The 15,354-nt window shown below is 56.6% G+C and overlaps 7 protein-coding genes across 7 annotated transcripts; all 7 read left to right on the plus strand.

The window, feature by feature from the left end:
- Positions 1 to 1,379: 1,379 nt before the first annotated feature.
- B0I36DRAFT_3481 (uncharacterized protein) lies at positions 1,380 to 2,768 on the plus strand. The gene is made up of 2 exons (XM_046156646.1): positions 1,380 to 1,623; positions 1,693 to 2,768. Exons 1-2 carry the CDS (start codon positions 1,515 to 1,517, stop codon positions 2,607 to 2,609), a joined length of 1,026 nt encoding a protein of 341 aa, XP_046017976.1. The 5' UTR covers positions 1,380 to 1,514; the 3' UTR covers positions 2,610 to 2,768.
- On the plus strand, positions 2,769 to 4,003 carry B0I36DRAFT_3482 (uncharacterized protein). Its single transcript, XM_046156658.1, has one exon. The coding sequence runs from the start codon at positions 2,927 to 2,929 to the stop codon at positions 3,794 to 3,796; it is 870 nt and encodes a 289-aa protein (XP_046017977.1). The 5' UTR covers positions 2,769 to 2,926; the 3' UTR covers positions 3,797 to 4,003.
- Positions 4,004 to 5,434: 1,431 nt separating this feature from the next.
- B0I36DRAFT_343748 (uncharacterized protein) lies at positions 5,435 to 6,124 on the plus strand (the record flags this gene model as incomplete). The annotated part of the gene is made up of 1 exon (XM_046156192.1): positions 5,435 to 6,124. The coding sequence occupies one exon, from the start codon at positions 5,435 to 5,437 to the stop codon at positions 6,122 to 6,124; it is 690 nt and encodes a 229-aa protein (XP_046017978.1).
- Positions 6,125 to 6,635: 511 nt separating this feature from the next.
- On the plus strand, positions 6,636 to 7,773 carry B0I36DRAFT_309618 (uncharacterized protein). Its single transcript, XM_046152159.1, has one exon. It carries the CDS (start codon positions 6,811 to 6,813, stop codon positions 7,597 to 7,599), a length of 789 nt encoding a protein of 262 aa, XP_046017979.1. The 5' UTR covers positions 6,636 to 6,810; the 3' UTR covers positions 7,600 to 7,773.
- A 293-nt stretch (positions 7,774 to 8,066) lies between these two features.
- B0I36DRAFT_3510 (Smg-4/UPF3 family-domain-containing protein) lies at positions 8,067 to 10,448 on the plus strand. The gene is made up of 2 exons (XM_046156972.1): positions 8,067 to 8,425; positions 8,491 to 10,448. The coding sequence occupies exons 1-2, from the start codon at positions 8,175 to 8,177 to the stop codon at positions 10,277 to 10,279; spliced, it is 2,040 nt and encodes a 679-aa protein (XP_046017980.1). The 5' UTR covers positions 8,067 to 8,174; the 3' UTR covers positions 10,280 to 10,448.
- Positions 10,449 to 11,216: 768 nt separating this feature from the next.
- B0I36DRAFT_309622 (Metallo-dependent phosphatase-like protein) lies at positions 11,217 to 13,371 on the plus strand. The gene is made up of 4 exons (XM_046152160.1): positions 11,217 to 11,707; positions 11,836 to 12,295; positions 12,373 to 12,802; positions 12,870 to 13,371. Exons 1-4 carry the CDS (start codon positions 11,545 to 11,547, stop codon positions 13,059 to 13,061), a joined length of 1,245 nt encoding a protein of 414 aa, XP_046017981.1. The 5' UTR covers positions 11,217 to 11,544; the 3' UTR covers positions 13,062 to 13,371.
- A 166-nt stretch (positions 13,372 to 13,537) lies between these two features.
- B0I36DRAFT_3527 (DASH complex subunit Dad1-domain-containing protein) lies at positions 13,538 to 14,523 on the plus strand. The gene is made up of 3 exons (XM_046157138.1): positions 13,538 to 13,874; positions 14,005 to 14,067; positions 14,187 to 14,523. Exons 1-3 carry the CDS (start codon positions 13,722 to 13,724, stop codon positions 14,400 to 14,402), a joined length of 432 nt encoding a protein of 143 aa, XP_046017982.1. The 5' UTR covers positions 13,538 to 13,721; the 3' UTR covers positions 14,403 to 14,523.
- Positions 14,524 to 15,354: the final 831 nt, after the last annotated feature.

The raw sequence follows: 15,354 nt of genomic DNA on the forward strand, positions 1-15,354 counted from the left end.
CATCCTGAGCTGGCAGCAGGAGCTCGAGAGACAACACATCGACATGTAAATTTAGTAAGGCCAGGATGGGATTCTCGACATCCTATCGCTCGGTCTGGAGCTGCATCGACTGAAAATACTTGGGGTGACTCATTGTGGCATCCGGAGAGCAATGGCTTACTGCACGCTCACCTATTCGCTCAACCCCTTTCCCGACTTGTCAGCGGCATAGCAATGCTTGGTAGGTGCCTCCAGACGGACCACTCTGGGCGAGTCCTGACCCTCCAAGGCACCCGTCCTGCAGCAGCCGACGGGCGAGTGATATCTCGAGGTTACCACTCGCCGACACCCTGAGTGATGCTGCCAGTTGCGAACCACTCTTGAAAGCCGCAAACGAACAGGCAGCCAAGGCAACTGATGACGACGGCTAATGGATCCCTGTCCACGGTGAGGCTCTCGTCGCCCGCTGCAGGCTCGTTCGCATTCCCGCACTTGCGTATGTTCCTGCACCTGCGTTACTGCCCGCAGGAAGCGGGCGCACGCTAACCTGGAGAAAGTGTACAGGAGTCTTGCCCTCTTTATTTCCTGGCCGTCTGCGCCGGCACGTCTGCCCTCTGTCCCGATCTGCGGCACAAGCAATTTCCATGATTGTTGTGTGATCAAGAAGCTGGACGCTTCGTGCAAAAAGGAAAATCGCTACTGGGGTTTGAGGTTGGGCTTCAAGCCGCTAAGCATTTGCTCGGCGCTAGACCAGGCCCTGACCGGTTCCTTCGAGACACGCCCACGGCCAGCTACCTGCACGGCCCCAACGACACAGCCGGTTGTGAATGAAACGGGTGCTCAGGACGCTTGGGTACCGTAGCCCTGCACATGCGAAATTATTTTCCATGGAGCGCAGACACAGAGGCCTGTCGCTGCGCTAGAGAGCCAGGGAGTCTTCCCTTGTGCCCACAAACCCTGTCGACCGCCTTCTTGCCTTATATAGATCCTGGAGGTAGCCTGCCACACCCTCTTCCTCGCTGGACAGCCTTCCTCTACCCACCGCGCCACGACCTACAGATAATGTTGCCAGCAAGAATCACTCAGTATACACTCCCGCCACTGCCTACCAGACGTCTGAAGGCAGCAGTGCCTCCCAGAGACGGACCTTGCCCCCCACGACAGCCCTCCCAAGCTTATACTCCGCAACAAGGCTCTCACCAGCGCCTGGCGCCCTCCTACTGGCCAGGCTGACTTCACAGTCGCTGCATATAAAGACGACTTGATCGGCCGATCCTCGTCTGAAGGATACTCATTGGCTCGTCACCTCCGCGAAGCTCCCCATTTCAGCCCTACGACATTGTGACGAGAACCTCACTTTTCCGACCGATCTCGTCTTGGTTGGTGGAGCACTGCTCACTTCGGGTGTGACCTCGGTGGGCAAAGGAAGATCACCTTGAAAAATTAGCCTGCCGGCCAGCTTTCTGAGAAAGCAACCTCCCTTCTTTCCCTACCCCGCTGCCTTCCTCGAGTAACAACTCAACAACCAAGTCGCCATGTCTGACCGCTCTGACCGCTCCGAGCGGAAGCGCGTCAACTTCCAAACTTCGCCCACGCCCAAGGCCTCCTCGCGCTCCTCAGTTCGCAGCCGGGACTCGGCTATCGGTTCGTCGTCAAGTGACCAGGCTAGTTCATCTTCTGGGGGCAGACCTGATCACGTATTCACAATCGCAGACTACAATGAGCAGCGGTCCAACGTTCGCGCTCTTCAGGAAGCACTCCAATCTGCAAACGAAGAGGTCGAGGAGCTCAAGAAGAAGCTTGCGAGCGTAGAGCTAGTCCTGGACCAGTCCCACAAGGCCAACCGAGAGATGAAAGCCCGCTGTACTGCTTTGGACAACCTAGGTGAGACTATGGAGCAGGACAAAAAGGAGCTCCAAGTCAAGATCACAGAGCTCAAGGAGCAGGTTTCCGACCTTCAAAACGAGAACGCTGCTCAGAGGGACCAGATCGACGAGTTCAAAGAGACGATCGATGATCTCCGCATCGAGAAAGCCGACCTTCAGCAACACCTCGACAGCCTCGTCGATCCCGTACGTGACCCAGTCATGTCTGGCGCTGGCAAGTCATCGTCCAGCAAGGCCTTGGCCCGAACCGCCAGCAAAGGCAAACGCGACAAGCCAGAACACAGAAGCGAGCGACCAGAGCCCAGAGGCGAGCACCGAAGTGAGCGCAGGGGCGAACACAGAAGCGAGCGAGACGAGCGGATAGAGAGATCTGAAAGGCCGAGCGGAAGTCGCGCTCAGAAAGAGAGCCAAGAGAAGGACATGAAGGACCGCCTCAAGGATCGCCTGAACCGCGACTCGAGGCCACCAGTTACCGAAACCCGCCGGCCCACAGGCCGGCGTATGAGCATCGCCGGAAACAGTGGCAGGCCGTACATCGAGGAGCCGCCAACCAGTCCTTCGTCCTCGAACGGATCTGGCCATTACATCCTGGCCCATCCCGACAGTGTGCGCTCTCCTGGCGCTTACGGGGCGACTCCCCGATCACGCACATCAAACACATCGTCGGGTTACGCTTCGAATGATCGCCACGAGTCAGGCAACTACGTCTTCCACCCATTGCCAGACCAGCGCGGAGGTCGCTAGACGGTTGTGCGAGACCCCGACGCTTATCAAAAGTCGGTAAAGAACTCCGACCAATAGCTGGGGCAACCCAGCTCATGCATGCGCAGCGGATGCTCACATGCGGCACAGTCGGGTTTCATTTTAGGCCCTTGACATATATTCCGGCCATTCTTACATTCAATCTTGTTACGACCGCACTTTGATTTTCGTGACAACAACACATCTTACGTTTTCGCAGTCTGCTTTTCAAACTGCTTTACACTGTCCCAATACCCTCGGGTTGACCCCACGGCCACCCCGCACACACCATTTCAAGCATCACCCTCCTCCACTTTATCATGGTTGCCTATTTCCCCTCACTTTCCGACGGCCTTCGGGCCTGGGCCCAAGCCCAGCCCGTGTTCTTCATTGCCTCAGCTCCCAGGCATGGCAAGCACATCAACGTGTCTCCCAAAGGTTACACCGATGGCACATTCAAAATCCTCGGGCCAAACCTCTGTGCCTATGTTGACCGCACGGGTTCTGGGAATGAGTCCATCTCGCACATCTACGAGAATGGCCGCGCAACCTTGATGTTCTGTTCCTTTGGCTCTCAGCCTCGGATCATGCGACTGTTCTGTCGAGGTCGCGTGATTGAGTGGGATAGCCCCGAGTTCGGATCGTTTCTGTCAGACACGATGAAGCTTGACAAAGTTGACGCTGCGCGAGCAATCATTGTGCTTGATATTTTCAAGGTCCAGACTAGCTGCGGCTATGCTGTTCCACGGATTCGCCGTGCACTTGGCAACCTCGAGGATGAGCACGATTCACCTGCGGAAGATGGGACTGTGGATGAATCATCACTCAATGACCGTCTCAGAAAGGAAAAGGCAGATATCGGCGTGGCTGGCTTCGAGGAGCGGCCTACACTCAAGTTCTTCAACAGCAAGCGCGAGCGCGAGGGCACCGCTCACGACTATCAGAACGAGATGAACACATCCAGTCTCGATGGGCTCCCTGGTCTTCGCGCTGCCAGGCGGGACACCGGTGAGAATCTGCCCATCGCAGATGCCCTGAATATTATTCGAGGCGTGTTTGTCGGGCAAAAGGCTGGAATTGTATTTGGTTTTTTGTTGGCTGTTCTGTTGCAATTTCTCGTTACTGTATTCATGTACAGCCGTGCTGAAACCGGCGGTGGTTCTTTCATGTTTCTTCATATACCTAGGTAGATTTCTCTGACTGGCTCGGGCTGGGATCAATGTACTCATTACGTGTTTTTGTCGCTTCGGCTCTATCAGAGTTGTAGATGGATGGAGGTGGTTGGATTGGTTTTATCTGGCGAATACCCACATCAATAGACTTGTCAACAGCGCGAAATTCTGGACACAATTTCGACTTCATTCAAGCACTTGAAATATCTGATGTGATGCTCTCGCTTCTCAATCACCAGGCAAGCAACTGTGCAGCGACCAGCTTTCCATTTCAAGTTCTATTCTTCCACCAGCCAGATCAAGGAAGAGGAAGCACCTCGGTCAGGCGAACCGAGAACTGTCTAGATAGGCTAGTGCTGACAGATCCTTCCTCCCCGAAACCCTGACTCTCAGGGCTCATGCTGCTTGAGCCTCACGATCCTTCGACTCTACCTCCCCCATAAAATCAAATGTAACTTACCGGGGGGGGGGGGGGAGGGATCCCGGCTCGGATCCTTTGATACTTGGTGCAGAAGGGCTTGCTGATGGCGTTTCTGTCCTATCAAGCGGATGCAACTGAGTTGGATCCTTCTGGACTGGACTGATGCGGGTGATGCTTGGCCGAGCTGTCAACGGCGACAGCAGCAATGGAGCCCCCGGATTGTGTTTGCGGACTTTCTGGTTGTGCGATCTCACCGCGTCCTCTACCACGGGTTTTCCGCGTGTCCTGGTTATCCTGGTAACCGCTCGAAATTAACGATCTCCCTGCACGCATGGATTGGCAGCCGAAATTGCAAGATAATCTTGGACGAGATTCTGCTCCATGGCGCAGCTCTTCGTGATGGAAGACCTGTTGTCCATTTTTATGTGTGGTGTCTGCGCCGCTCAGACCATCGTGTTGCTTGATACGGGTTGCACGTCACTCTGACTCTGCAGCTTAGGGTATCCACAGGCGGGCCGCCCTGTCCTCCTCGGGGCAGGATGGAGAGTGTCTGCAGACGAGTGGACCATATGGTGCAAGAAGGAGCAAGGGCAATTGAATGCCAGCACAATCCATACAGTACAGAGGGTACAGGACCTTTCCTTGTGCGACTCACCCGCAGGGAAGGGGAGTGTGGGACACGAAAAGCAATCCGGGGGGGGGGGGGGTACTCTGTCGTGCAAATCCTGACGATCATCTGGCGACGATCCTTGTTCTTTGGACCAGCGTAGAGACCATGACCCAATATTGGAGGCAGGGCATGCGGGAGAGGGAGGGACTCGCAGGGTCGGGGTCTTGATTTCCGCTGGAGAATACCGTCATTTGGCTAGGGATGCGAGACCGGAGGACTGACATGGCTGGTTTGAGGGTATCGTATCGTGTACTCGCATCTTACATCATGCATGCCGCGATGATGGGGACACGAGATGCATGCAAGGAGTTGAATCCGCCAAGCGTTTTTGTAATATGTGATGAGCGCATGCGAAGGATTCAACGGCGTACGCTATTGTACTTATATAAGTCCGGCCTCGCAGGTTCTCCGTCGCAACCCAGCTGGAGCACGACGCATTCACACATATTCTCATCATCTCTGGGATAATACCCGAGACTATTCATTCTCCTCACCCGTCTCAACAGTCGTCTTCAAAATCCAGTGCCTGCCAAGACATAAAATACAAGACCACAAAACCGCAACCATGCACTACCCCAGCGCTGCCGCGGCCATCCTCGCCGTCCTCGGCGGCGTAGCGCAGGCCGCACCCGCCGCCCGCACCTCCTCCTCGCTGTTGCGATCCACGTCCTCGACGACGACCTCGCGGGGCGTCAGGCTCCGCGTCCAAGACGGCAGCTCCACAACAACACCACTATATCTCGGCTTCCAGCGCATCGCGCAGGGCGTCAACATTGCCATCGCGCGGCCCAGCAGCACCAGCGGCGACACCAGCGCGGCGGCGGCGCCCGTGTTCTACCAGGACGGCGCAGACCCCGCCAGCTCCACGGTCAAGACCGACATCCCCGGCGTCTACCCGCTGGGCATCGCCGTCCAAGGGCCCGATGAGTTTGACTCACAGTTCCCCGCGGAGCACAATGTCGGTGTCAACGTCAACGGCGCCACCGAGGGCTTGTCCATTACCGCTTCGGCGCTCAGCGGGCCCAGCGGTAGTGCTGCTGCTGCTGGGGGGTCGTACCTCGTCTGTGAGAGGAGGGTGTTTGTAGGCGGGCCTGTGCCTTCGACGCTGCAGGTCGTCCGGTTTCGGTACGAGGGCGAGGCGGTGCCGGCGGGCTGTGTCGAGGTCAAGCTGGTTCCGGAGTGTGCCGTGCTTGCGGCGCTGCCGGAAGGGAGCAGCTGGGACCACGACGAGGCCGTCGAGTTGCAGTGTGCTTAATTAGGGCTTGATACAACAGCAAGACGGAGATCTGAAGTCAGGTTTACGGGCGGGAGGAGGCAGTATAATAATTAGTACACGATAGAGCATCTGGGAGATCGCTAATGCGGTTGAAAAGCCGTCTAGAAATTGGTTTTCTTCGCCATGTACAAGAACGCGTCCTGCTCGCAATGCTTTTTCTAGTGTTTTGCATTGTGTGTGAGGTCTCGCGAGTCCGTTTTTGTGGGTGTGAAGTCGGCCGTAATACTGTTCGTCCAGTTAACTCCGTCTATGTCCTTCGTTTGAGGTGTGTCCGATCTTATAGAAGTTACCCTCACGCGGGGATTTCGCTATGACCAAGCATTTCTTTAACAGTCTTTCACGAGGGTGGAGGAGAAGCTAGTTTCCTTCGGAGGTAGCGGTGATAGCCACATACCATTCTTAGACCTTGGGGCAGCCACCTATGTTTCCCACCCTTGCCAGCTTGATAACGTCACCATATAAAATATGGACTCCACGACGATGCTCAAGGTCAAGATTCGTGGATACAAAGGAGAACGACTCCCAAGGGGATTCCTCCAACCTTGACTCAGGACGCGTGCAGCTCGAGCGTGCACATAGACTGATTGACTAGTTACGTTTTGCCTTACCTATCTCAGTCTTTTGTCCCCCAACGAGCATCAAACATCAGAAACAAAACCACCGCAATGGCCAAGATCTTCATCACAGGGTCCGCGGAGGGGCTTGGCTCGCTATCTGCCCAAGCCCTCGTCAAACGTGGGCATTCCGTGGTTCTACATGCACGCAACGCCCAGCGGGCCGAGGACGCACGCAAAGCATGCCCCGGAGCCAAGGACGTATACATCGCGGACCTTTCGTCGATGGAGCAGACGCGGCGCCTGGCCTCGCAGCTCAACGACAACGGTCCCTGGGACGCCATCGTGCACAACGCAGGCATCATGCGGACGTCTGGCTCCTCCGGCTCAGGCTCAGGCTCAGGCTCAGGCGAAGACAGCCTTCCGCCGCTGTTTGCGAGTAACACGATGGCGCCATACCTGCTCACCTCGCTGGTCGACCCGCCGCCCAAGCGATACGTGTTTGTGTCGAGCGGGATGCACTTTGGTGGCAACGCGGCCGACTCGGCGCTGGAGAGGCCCGAGAAGGGGTGCAGCTACAGCGACAGCAAGCTCCACGATGCGATGCTGTCGTCCTGGTTCTCCCGCAGCCTCGCGGCAAAGGGGGTGACGTGCAACGTGCTGGACCCAGGCTGGGTCCCAACCAAGATGGGCGGCAGCGGCGCGCCGGAGGACATCAACGCCAGCGTCGCGACATATGTGCTGCTCGCCGAGGGAGGCGGTGCTGCCGAGGGACAGAGTGGAAAGTATTGGAAGTCTAGTCAGCCAAAGAAGTGCAAGCCCGAGGTTGAAGACGAGGCAAAGCAGCAGAAGCTCATTGCGAGCTTGACGAGGATTACGGGTGTTAGTCCGCCGAGCTGAATGGACATGTCCTGGGAGCGGGGAGATCTAAAGAATTGCCCGTTAATGTACATAGCGGTCATATTGGGATGCAGTAAAGATGGACAACAAACTCGGGAATTCTGTGTCAGCAATCTTGTCTGAGCAATATAAGGAAGCATGACCGCATCTCTACACTCCAGGGTCGCCTGTGCACTAACTAGCGCTCTTGCGATAGCGGGGCAGCACCCATCGCCCCTTCCCCAACTCTAAGGCAAGTTTGGCGCCGCGACGCCCCAGCTCAACCACTTCCACGCTCAACGCCCACCGCATTCAACCGTGGCCAGGCCACACACATAGTTTGCAACTCATAAGGCTTCAGCCTCGCGGCTCATATTAGCAAGCACTTCACAACTCCGAATCCTGTTCGAGGCGCGCAGGCGCGGACTGTGTCAGTTGCAGGCTTCGCTCCCGCAACGTCATGTTTGGGCACGATCCGCCTTCCGCACAACAACGACAACATCCTCGCGATCGATGAGGACCCTAGGCGACTGAAATCTGCCGTACTCGCTATTCGAACCCTTGCCACCTAGCAGCCGGCCAGTCTCCCGATCAATATGCCCCCGACGGCCGTTGCGCCGACCAAGACCAATGGGGTCCTAGCCGTGAACCCAGCCCAGGCGACCGCCGGCGGTGGCGGAAAGTCGGGCAGGAGGAAGGCTGCCGTTGTCGGGAAGAAGGTTGTCGTGCGGCGGCTTGCACCTGGAATGACTGAGGAGGAGTTCTGGACAGCGCTTGGGGACGAATGGAAAAGCGGCCAAGGCAAGGTGGACTGGGTCCGGTGGGAGAACGGCAAGATCTCGAAAGAGTAGGTCTCTCATGTCTTTGATGTCAGCGTCTTGGGCTGCATTTGCTAATCTTCGATCTTTGCAGCCCGTACAAGCCCTCGAAGCCATCCCGATGCTACCTCCGCGTGCTCAAGCTCGAAGACGTGCCCGTGCTTTCCGAAGTCGTCCGAAGCAAATCGTGGGAAGACTCGAAGAACACCTGGAACGATGCTTGCCTCGTAGGGCCGGCCTACGTAGAGATTGCCCAGATACAGAAGGTTGCCACGACCAAGAGACGGACTGATCCCCGTCAGGGCACCATCGACCAAGATCCTGATTTCATTGCGTTCTTGGAGTCACTCACCAATGCACAGAACCCCACCAAGGACCCCAAAGAATCTGAGGAGCAAGCTGTCGACGATGCGCCAAAGGAGCCCAAGGTCATGATCACGCCACTTGTCCAGTATCTCAAGGATAAGAAAGCAAACAAAGCCAAGGAGGCTGCGGCCGCTAAGAGCGCGAAGCATGGCCGGCAAGAGTCTGCAGGCACAAAATCCAAAGGACAGGAAGAAGCACCGAAGAAGAAAGGCAGGGATGGCAAGACCGACAAGACTGAGGGCAAGGAGAAGGAGAAGCCCAAGGAGCCAGTCAAGCTGCTCACTAAGAGGGCAGCACAGCAGGAGGCTGCAGAGGCCGCTAAGTCGGTGGCGGCTGCCAAAACCGCTGGAGACGGTAAGGCAGCTGAGGCAAAGGAGGAGGCGACGCCGAAGAGCCGACGTGCTGGCATTGCTGCGGCTGCAAAGATTCTTCAACGCGACCTTGGCCTCAGTCCTGGCAGTGCGCATAGAAGGGCCCGACAGGATGCTGCGAAAGCGGAGGTATCGACCAAAACCGAGCCGGCCAAGCCCGTCAAGGAGTCCAAAGAAGCCCCGGCAGCAAGCACTTCGACCTCTGCCAAGTCGCCCGCCACGCCTGCCGCTACTGCAGCATCTGGCCGAAGCTCAGACACGCAGCCATCAGCATCGAAAACGCAGCCTACGGAGAACAACCGCCGTGCGAGGGGCAAGGGCGGAAAGCAAAACTCTACTGCTGCGGAGAGTGGGAAAGGCAAAGAGGTTGTTGGCAACAGCACCAAGGCTGCCGCGGCACCCCCAACCCCGGTCATACTCAAGCGCGAAGATAACACAAAACGGGCTGCACCATCGACTCCTCCTGCAACAACGACTCCTTCTGCCGGTCCGCCGTCAGCCCAGTCTCCGTCTACAGCTCCGAAAGGCGGAACCGCGAAGGCGACAAAGGGAAGTAACCAGGGATCGCAAAAGAAGAATAACTCACATACCGTGGCTGGAGCAGTTGGCAGCAGGGCTTTCGTCAAGCACGCCAACCCATCTCAGGGTGTCACAGAAGCGTCGCTCAAGTCAGCCATGGAGGCTTTTGGACCAGTCTCCTTTGTCGAGATGGACAAGCGCAAAGGTTTTGCATTCGTCGATTTTGCCGCACAGGACAGCCTCGCCAAAGCAATCGCCGCGAGTCCTATCACTGTTGCACAGGGGGCAGTGCAGGTATTGGAGCGCAAGGATAATAAGAAGGCAGCTAATTCAGCCAATACTTCCAGTCCAGCGGCGAGCTCGGCTGCCCCTAACTCAACTCAGCCTGCCCAACAGGCTGGATCTGACAAGGCTTCTTCAGCGGACAAGGCTGCCTCCGAAAAGCCTACTACTGATGGCCAGACAGACCGTCCTAAGCGCGGCGGTCGCGGTCGCGGACGGAAGGGTGGTGGCAACAATAACAGTGGCAATGCGAATGGTGGTGCGAACTCGAACACGAAGTCAGAATCGTCCGAGAGCAAAGGACCGCCAGCTTCTACCTCAGGCAGTGCCCAGCCCGCTGGCTGAGCGGCCATTACTGGCAGACGGACTAGAGCCTATATAGGTGTTTCATGGCCTGAGAATGACTGGCGAGACCGCTCAATGATATTGATCACTGGGTTGTTTCGCTGGTGCTCGGCTTCGAGCAGTCTCCACCACCACCAGTTCAGAATCCCGAGCAGGTCAACCGAGGCTTTCACGCCCCGGCGGAAGAGATTTCGGGCTGGCTCCTATGATATCCTTATGCACCCTAGGGTGAACGAGGCCCGTACGTCATGGCACTTCCATGCAACGTCTAGTATCCGGACCTCCGGGGTTGCCCTCTGGTAGTCTCTCAGAAGATGTTGATGGGTGTTGCAACATTATCAATCGCAAGCCCCAGACCATGGACAACGACAAAAGATCTCTCTGCCAACCATGCTCGGACCATCTGGAGGGTGGCTCATTGCCACGATCAGAGCCGTACCATCATCTCGTACTTTTCTGACATGGTGCGCAGCGGTCTGTCTTGAGATAGACGCGGTAAGGCCCCTAGGACCTTGAACCCCAGAAAATCGTTCGGGCGCATACATACGTCTACATGTAGCCAGGTTGCAGTTTTTTATGTGTTGGTCTTCCGAACCAGGGTTGCGTAGAATGATTATACTGTTCGTAGCTGAATCCGTTCAATCCGGGCTTTGACGAGACTATTCCGGTGAGAATTAGAGGTGTCTCAGGTCGGGCACGTGGTGAACGATGCAAGTACCATAGTATGGCCTTGGGATATGATTCTGGGTGCACGGGCCATCCTGGCTGGGCTGGCGGATGTTGCAGCTCGCTTTGGGGGCGCCTCAGTGGTTGGGTTTCAGCGACATGTGCCTCGAGGCGGCGGCGGCTCTGGTCTTACCGAAAGGAGGACAAGGGTCGAGTCTAGGCGGATCTCCGTCATCCAGAACGCTCGGGCGGCTCCTTGATTGATCCGACTCGCAAAGCACCACCAGCATCTGACAGCCCACGATCTGAAGCTCACGGCGCCGCAGCGACCCCGTCTTGCGTGTTTGTGTCTCCTTGCAAAAGCGCTGCGACTTGTCTGCCCCCCGGCTGCAATTGCCGAGTGCATGAGCATCCCACGTTCCGACGCCTCTTGACCCGACCCGCATCTGCATCCTTGGGCACCCCGCGCTGCTTCGGCTCAGGACTGTGTTCCTGTCAACGCCTGAACACGGCCGCCCTTGGTGCCTCGCTGCGGCCTCTTCCAACCCGCGGATCCGCGACCTTGCAACGACCTCATCAGCACCTAGCAATACTGCATCATGCGGCCCACGACCCGCGCCGGCGTGCCCAAGCCCGGGCCTGCCACCCTGAGCGCAAATGCCCATCTCGACGAGTGGCTCGAGGAGGCCAAGCAGTGCCACTACCTGCCCGAGTCCGTCATGAAGGAGCTCTGCGAGATGGTGAAAGAGGTCTTGATGGAGGGTACGTATGACCACGTTTACAGGCTACATGCCCGATGATGATGACGATGATGATGATGGCTGCTGCCGCGGTCTCAATCTCTGTCTTCGAGAAGGAGGGACCCCCACGCTAACTATGTGGCTCGCCAGAGAGCAATATACAACCTGTCTCGACGCCCGTCACGATCTGCGGCGACATCCACGGCCAGTTCTACGATCTCCTCGAGCTCTTCCGCGTCGCTGGCGGCATGCCGGGCCAGGTGGTCACCGAGCCCCCGGCGGCCTCGACATTTTCAATCAACCCGGCCGACATTGAGCCGCCAACGTCCATCACAAAACCCAAGCTGCTCAAGAGGCTGAAGAAGGCGCAGCGCGCCGCTGGCGGCGAGCTCAGCAGCAGCCCCGGCCACGACTCAGTCCTGAGCGAGAACTCGGATGATGAGGGCCACGAGGAGAAGCAGGCCTCGGCCTCGCGGCCGACATCCTCGGACGAGACACCGAGTACCCCCGCTGCGAACGCGGCGCAGAAGTTCATCTTCCTGGGAGATTTTGTGGACCGGGGATACTTCAGTCTCGAGACATTTACGCTGTTGATGTGTCTTAAGGCCAGGTGAGTCGGAGCCGGCAGAGCCAATCGTCTTACGAGAGAGGGCACGTGCTAACCATGACGTGGCTGTCATTGTACAGATATCCAGAGCAAATCATCCTCGTTCGTGGCAACCACGAGTCGAGGCAGATCACCCAGGTCTATGGCTTTTATGAGGAGTGCCAACAGAAGTACGGCAACGCCTCGGTCTGGAAGGCGTGCTGCCAGGTATTCGACTTCCTGGTCCTAGCCGCCATCGTCGACGGCGAGATCCTGTGTGTCCACGGCGGTTTGAGCCCCGAGATTCGCACCATCGACCAGATTCGTGTCGTCGCACGTGCCCAAGAGATTCCGCACGAGGGAGCCTTTTGTGACCTGGTGTGGTCAGACCCAGAAGACGTGGAGACGTGGGCTATCAGTCCCCGTGGCGCCGGCTGGCTGTTTGGCGACAAGGTGGCCACGGAATTCAACCATGTCAACGGACTCAAGCTCATTGCTCGTGCCCATCAGCTCGTCAATGAAGGTTACAAGGTAAGTCCGCGGCATCCTAGTCACGCTTCGCCGCTGGTCAACACCTGCTGATGAACCTCGCCCATAGTATCATTTCCCACAAAACTCAGTCGTCACGGTGTGGTCAGCACCCAACTATTGCTACCGGTGTGGTAACGTGGCGTCCATCATGACTGTGGACAAGAACCTCGATCCCAAGTTCTCAATCTTCTCGGCCGTGCCTGACGACATGAGGCACGTGCCTGCTGGCAGGAGGGGGCCTTCGGATTATTTCCTGTAGAATATACAACATATATAGTCTCGTGCGCCGATCATCAGGGTGGCGAAGGAGGGGAGGTGAAGCAGTACGAGAGAGAGTTCCAGCTTGTGAGTGTCCACAGACACATGTTCCTAGATGATACCAATTTTCTCATTGATCTTGCATGACAACCTGTTCCTTGCTTGGTCTGATTTGTTCGCATTGCCTGCTGGTAGCTGTCAATTTATCCGACCTTGCTTGACTTGTTTGATCAAATTCCCGTCATTCATTCCAGCAAATTGTTCGGCATCATGTTCGTTCACAGCGTTTCTGCCCGGGCTTGGGGCCTCTATGCCGTTGTCACAAGCCAGGAGCTAGATCTAGGCTGGAGCCGGTCCTAATCCACAGCGCCCCCCCACATCCTCGTGCTGTGCCTGCCCAGGACAACCCCGCATGTCTAAGCTGCCCGACTGCGAGCTTCTGCGTCCTACGAAAGTTGGTCGCGTCACCCAGGGACGCGACCCACCACCACCCATCACTCTAACCACCTGACCTACGCCAAAATCGGCACTGCTCACGCCGGACGAAAACGATATCCTAGAGACCGCGATTCCGAAGCAATCCATTCACCTGAGCCAGAGGCGCAGCACTTCCACGGACGGACAGACAGACAAAGCTCACGCTCTTTATCTAAAGGCAACAATGGCGCATTACAACCGCCCAACATCCTCCATGTCCGCGTCCGGTGGTGGGACGGGATCCCACAACATATTCGCCGCCAGCGGAGGAGGGACAACGAGGGAAAAGACATACTTTGAGCAGCAGCGGGAGGCTTTGATTGGGGACATTGCTATGGTATGTGTGTTTTCTTTTCTTTTTTTTTGGTCCCTGGCAGGAGGGACAAACATGAGGACCACCCGGACCGGACCGTGGAGGGTGGGAGATAACAATCGGTGTGGCTGACTTTTTCTGTTGTAATGACAAGAGCTTCGAGCACGTCCTCGCCAACATCAACAAGCTGAACCGATCTCTCGAGGCTGTCATTGCCGTAAGTATCTCCCTCATTGCGCGCGTGCTGCATGTTTTGTTCCTACTTCGCAAAAAGCCATTGCAGCCAACTCTGGTAGAAATGTATACTCATTTGTTGGATTGGTGTGTCTTCACCAGGTTGGCAACGAATTCTCCTCGGTCGAAGCCCTCTGGTCGCAGTTTGAAAACGTCATGGCCAAAGAGCCCGAGGATGCTGCGGGGAGCTCGCCGCAGAACCCACAACAGATCAAAGCCGAGGACGCGGAACAACACGACGATGACGACGATGAACATGCACATGAGGCCGACGGCCGCCGGGGTCGCGGACGCAGCGGGAGTCGGCATGGAGAGTGAAATACTTTCAAGTAAACACATGAGACTGGCTGACCGACCTACGAAAACGAAGTCGCTATAACTACAGGCTGAGGCGGATCATGGACACTAGCTGTTGCAACCAGGAGTTCAGATCGAAATTACCTCGCCAAGCGACATGCATGCATGGGCTAAAGACAACTATCTGGCCCCATTGACAGATCGACAGACGACCGTGTGCTAGGCTGGACGCAGCTCGAAGATGCGGTTTCGCTATGGTCACCCCAGATCCCCGTCGCGTTCCTTGGTCATGTCCTCATACCAAGTGGCGAAGACGAGCGGGAAGGGCGGGGATTATGCCGCTGAAAGTAAACCTTGGCGATCTCCCCCTAAGCGCGACCAGTGCCTCGTCCGGGATGACGCCCCGGAAACAGGAACAGCCGTCGACTGGTGGTCAAGCAATCGCACGCCGCACGTCTGCGGCTGCGGACGTCTGCATGTCACGAATCGCACGAAGGAATGAGCAATGAGGTGACAGCAGGCTGGATGAATGCAATTCATTACCAGCCAGAGCAGAAGATACATCTGCCCCTGTTTATAAATGAGGTTGTCACAACGGGGAGAGGGACACAATTCACGCTTGAGGAGACTGCCTGCGCAGTAATTTTATCGAGTTGCTGTTTTGATTTCTAGTCTGACTAGGTATACAAGATTCGTTTGCCGGATATTCTCGACAACAAAAGTGTTGCTGCTCTTCGTGGATGACGTCAAAAGAAAGAAAAGGATACCTGCAGGCACATCAGTCTGCATCGTCTCGCCCGAACCCAGCCTCGGGCACTTCCACACCACGTTGCACACTGCATGCAGGACGTTCATGTTGTAGAAGCAGTGGAAATTCAATAACAATAACGCCGACATGCGGTGGGAATCCGGGCGTCGAGGACCTTGTTAAGTCCCTACCTTCGTACACCAATCCCTCCGTCCCATTTGTGCC

This window comes from Microdochium trichocladiopsis (genome assembly GCF_020744255.1).
Source record: "Microdochium trichocladiopsis strain MPI-CAGE-CH-0230 chromosome Unknown B0I36scaffold_1, whole genome shotgun sequence".
NCBI classification, from domain to species: Eukaryota; Fungi; Ascomycota; class Sordariomycetes; order Xylariales; family Microdochiaceae; genus Microdochium; species Microdochium trichocladiopsis.